The 5,298-nt window shown below is 36.5% G+C and overlaps 1 protein-coding gene across 1 annotated transcript; it reads left to right on the forward strand.

Moving 5' to 3' along the window:
- Positions 1-489: 489 nt before the first annotated feature.
- LOC104939893 (taste receptor type 1 member 1-like) lies at positions 490-4,951 on the forward strand. Its single transcript, XM_027288792.1, has 6 exons — positions 490-911; positions 1,227-1,533; positions 1,636-2,361; positions 3,165-3,371; positions 3,595-3,715; positions 4,023-4,951. Exons 1-6 carry the CDS (start codon positions 730-732, stop codon positions 4,949-4,951), a joined length of 2,472 nt encoding a protein of 823 aa, XP_027144593.1. The 5' UTR covers positions 490-729.
- The last annotated feature ends 347 nt before the right edge of the window (positions 4,952-5,298 follow it).

Below are 5,298 nucleotides of genomic sequence, written 5' to 3' on the forward strand. Positions count from 1 at the left end.
GGATGACGTAGAAAATCTGACGGATTTTTCAAATTTGAAACCCCCTTTTTTCTGAAAGTTTTGGAATTAGTACAACAGCATAACTCCACATGATTTGTACAACTAGTATTTTGTTTCATTAAATGAATACTTTGATATTATTGTAATAGTGTTTTCTTTTAAACTGATGGTTATATTAATGGGTGATGGAAATGTTATGTTCCGGAGTATTCTCTATATAAAGCGTCAGGTGTTCAATTTGTTTGAAAAATCTGCATCATAATACTCAAAGGTTTGAACTGGTTATCTCAATAAATAAGTGCTTATGATATAATTTTATAGATTTTTACTAGTTTTTTTTAAATTAATGTAAGCCCTTGAAAGCCAAATGTTGAAATCTGTCTCCAAGACTTAAAAACAGATATGTTTTCTATGTTTTCACTATTTGTTTTTTGTTTTTTTGTTTTGTTTTGTTCTTGTCATCTTTATATCTTCATTGAGTTCATTAAAAAAAATCACGGAAGGATTGTTAAATTCTGCACATAGTCACAGAATCACAGTAATCTACAGCAGCAGTTTAGATGTTTTTGCATACCGATTTGTGAATTCTCCTCCAACCACTAATTGATATGCATTTATCACACCTGCATGATCACTGAGGCTTAACCATCATCAGTGTCTCATAACTTACTAAAGGCAGAGCCAAATCCCATCAGTACCAGTTCAGACTGGTAAACAGTAACTACAGCAATGAAACGCTGTCTTGCTTTTCTGTGTATCCTGGGAACCTTTCTGCATGCTTTGACTCAATGCACTTTTCTAGCCTCAGAGTTTCAGCTGGATGGAGATTTTTTGATAGGTGGGCTTTTTAATATTCATCATGTCAGTACCTCATTCTATCATAACAGACCAGAAGCCCTTGACTGTTCCAGGTAAGTCGTACAACATCTGAGATATCTTTTGAAGTTAAAACTAATGTACAGTTAGTGTCACTGGTATATTTTGTACATTCAATAATTTTGCCATACCTTAACTTGTAAAAAAAAAAAAATATGTGTAGTTAATTGCTACACAGTCAAAGCTGTGTCACATTAAAGAGATGGTTCATACATTAAATTCCATGGTTGGTTAGTACAGGGGTCTCAAGAACAGTAGTGTTATTTTAGCCATCGCAAACATTAATGCACTGAGGCAAACATGCCAATAGACTTAACTCTTCTTTCATGTTGTCCTTTCTCTGCCCTCAGTCGACCCTTCATAATGTCAGGTTATCAGACGTTCCAGTTGATGAGATTCGCTGTAGAGCAAATTAATAATTCTACCAACCTCCTGCCAAATGTGTCTCTTGGCTATGAGATATTTGACTACTGCACAGATACACACAATTTTCCAGGGGTTTTGAAACTCATGTCTGCCGATGGCTTGATCCATCCTTGGGGTGAACAATACAAGCAACAAACACACAAATCCAAAGTGATTGCAGTGGTTGGCCCTTATTCAAGCACTTGGGTCCTGACTGTAGCACCCCTGTTCATGATGGATCTCATTCCTATGGTAAGTTTTTTCAGTCTATCAATGGAATACAGTATATGTCATTTCGTTTATTTCAAACATTATTGTCACTGAAAATGAATTTCTTGATTACACTTTTAACAGGTTAGTTATGGATCTGCTGGTTCTGTCTTTTCAAAAAAAGAGAAATTCCCCTCTTTCTTGCGAACAATGTATTCCAATAAAAACACCATAGAAGTGATTGTTAAAATTTTGCAGTACTTCAACTGGCGCTGGGTTGCTTTCCTGAACAGTGATAACGATTATGGAAATGATGGACAAGACTTGTTCATAAACACGATAAAGGATACGGAAATATGCCTGGGATACACCCAAAGTCTTAACGACAATGCAGATTACTCTCAAATATTCAAACAAATAAAGGCACAAAAGATAGGTGTCATTATTGTTTTTGGTGCTGAATGGACTGCTGAAGCTGTCATTAAGTCAGCAATACAACTGAATATCACAAACAAGGTGTGGATCGGAGGAATTGCATGGTCCTTAAACAAGAAGCTCCCCAAAGAGAAAGGAATCAAAAATATTGGAACTGTACTTGGGGTGTCTCAGCCAGTAGTGACAATACCTGGATTTAGTGATTTTGTCTATTCTGCAAAAAGCCAGAATCATTGTGAAAATTCACAAAAACAGAAGTTTTGCAATCAGGTTTGCAACTGCAGTAGCCTGAGTCCAGATGATGTCATTGCTGCAGACCCACATCTCGCTTTTCCTGTGTATTCTGCTATATATGCCATCGCTTATGCCTTACATAATACTTTGCAATGCGGAGCTGGCAGATGTGATGGCAATATTACAGTGTACCCACACATGGTACGTATAGAAATCATTTAAGTTTTTTCAATCAGTAACAGAATTTTGCTCCTTGGTGTTTTCGATCATTTGAAGGTAATCTATTGGTCTGTTGTGTTCTATCTTACATGTATAACTGATATGAACAGGACAGGGACAGGGTGGTGGGGTGAATTTGGATGGCTAGATGGGTAAAGGAGTGAGATGGTTTGGGAATAGGGTAGGAAAATGAGTATTTAGAGTTATAATTTAATATAGTCTCAATACATGGTATATTTATGTACTTGGTATGTTCAAGTTAGCAATAGTGAACCCCTATGCAAATAAAGAAATAACTGCAAAAAATACATCAATAGCTGACATAAATAAAACCTTGAAAGCTCATTCATTCATATAGTAAAAATCAGCCAATACATCCAGACACTGTTATTACATTTAATGTAATGAAGCAACAATTCATTCTCTCACAGAGATCTTTGTCAGACTTTGTAATGACCATTAAAATGCCACTTGACAACAGCTGACAATCATTTGCACAATGTGCAAATATGTGTGGTTTGGACTGACAAAACATTTGCATTTGAAGAAATCTCAAAGGTGGTCTATGGTCTCACCACTTCCTAAATCCTCTGAAGGGGGGAATGAAGCTGTATTTCATAACTTCACATGAATATTTTAGGGCTGCAACTCACAATTATTTTCATTATTATTATTCTGTTCATTCTTTTCTAAAATCGTTTGGTTTATACAATTTTAATCGGTTTGAATTTCAATTTAAATACAATAAGGTCATGGTCATATAAAACTTTGTGTACTTACATCAGGTGCTGGAAGAGCTGAAGAAGTCAAACTTTACACTTTTAAACACAAGGATTGAGTTTGATGAGAACGGTGACCTAAAGTACAAAAACTATTCTATAGTTTTCTGGAACAATAGTGGTGATGCTGAGGAGGTCGGCTTTTACAAACTTGACCCATCAGTTCATTTCTTCATCAACAACAGTAACATTCAGTGGCACATGAAAGGAGAGGTAAGTTGTGTGCAGGGACAAGGTCAAGACACAAAATCTGGAACATCAGCAGTTCAGCATCAGTGGTTTCTCATGGTGTAATTATATTTACAAAACTGAAACTTTTTAAATGCTATATATGCCTAATTAGTGATACTTACATTGAATACTTTTCTCCACATTTTACAGTATTAATTTGGCTTAGCTAAAATTTGGTTTGTTGCTAAATAATTGTCTTGTCCAGGTGCCTACTTCACTGTGTTCCCCAGAATGTCCTGTAGGATATGCAAAAAAGCACAATGGAGTCCACAAATGCTGCTTCGATTGTAAGATCTGTCCAAATGGTACTTACATCAACAGTACAGGTATGTTATTATATGTGAGTGTAAGAAAATAAATAAAAACACTGCTGTCATTCTTTACTTAATGGGAGCTATATGTGATCTTAAACTATGTATCTTTTTTTCATGGCTCACAGAGTTTAACAGTCATTCTTGTTGACTGGACAAAACTATATACAGTGGCTCCCATGTTTACCCTGAACATATGCCAATTATTGTTATTACTATAAACAACTAAAGCAATTTGAACATTAAGTAAAAGCCTGATCTCTCTTTTTCAAAAGTTATCCCTAACTTTATTGGCAATCTGATCTTTTCCTGTGTAAAACAGAGGATCCCTACAAATGCATCCCCTGTAAGGACACAGAATGGTCTGCAGTAGGAAGTACATCATGCAGTCTGCGGGTGGTGGAGTACATCCCATTCACAGACAGTGGGGCTATCCTGATCATGGTTGGGACCTGGGCCTTGGTGGGTCTCACACTAGCCATGTCTGTTCTCTTTGCCATCAACTACAACACACCTGTTGTCAGATCTGCTGGGGGACCAATGTGCTTCCTAATTTTAGGCTGCCTCAGTCTGTGCAGTCTTAGTGTGTTCTTTTACTTTGGTACTCCAACAATTTCCTTTTGTATCTTTAGGCTCCTACCATTTCTTTTGTTCTACACTGTTTGTCTGGCATGTTTTGTTGTTCGTTCTTTTCAAATTGTTTGCATTTTTAAAATAGCTGCCAAGTTCCCCAAGCTCCACAGTTGGTGGATGAAATATCATGGACAATGGCTGGTCATCACTGTGGCATTTGTAATTCAGGCACTCTTACTTGTTATTAGCTATTCTTGTGCCCCACCCAAGCCCTACAATGAAACAGTTTGGTATCCAGACAAAATCATACTTGGCTGTGACATTAATCTTTATGCAGCCTCTAGTTCTGTGGTTTTACTTACTGCTTTGTCCTCCCTTTGCTTTATTTTCTCCTACATGGGAAAAGACCTCCCAAAAAATTACAATGAGGCCAAAGCAATAACCTTCTGCCTGCTGCTGCTGATCCTCACCTGGATCATTTTTGCCACTGTATATGTACTTTACCGTGGAAAGTATATCCCAACACTAAATGCTCTGGCAGTGCTCTCCAGTCTCTACTCGTTTCTGTTGTGGTACTTCCTCCCAAAATGTTACATCATCATTTTTCAACCCCACAAAAACACACAGCAGTACTTCCAAGGTCTCATTCAGAATTATACCAAAACAATTAGCCAATAGATGCCTTCAGTGAATGAGTTTCTAAAAACAGAAAAAGTAATGTGCTTCATATTTCTGAATATTTGAAATGCTATTCTAGTAATCTTGTCTTGTAGAGTAAGGAAAACAGTACATAATTTAATTTTGTTTAATTTTTGTCTCTTTTCACATTTTTCCCTAGAGTCGCAAATTGATCTAATCCAAAGCATGTATTCATGTATAAAACAACAAAAGTCAAATGTTCTGAATTTTCCAAGCTGTATCACAACATCTCCTCAAACATATTTTAATTAACCTTTTTCAAGAATTGGACCTTTGGTCGCAGTCAGGGATTTTGCCTTGCTCTGACTGTAATATAATTTGTAGTA

This window comes from Larimichthys crocea, chromosome XV (assembly GCF_000972845.2).
Source record: "Larimichthys crocea isolate SSNF chromosome XV, L_crocea_2.0, whole genome shotgun sequence".
Lineage (NCBI taxonomy): Eukaryota > Metazoa > Chordata > Actinopteri > Sciaenidae > Larimichthys > Larimichthys crocea.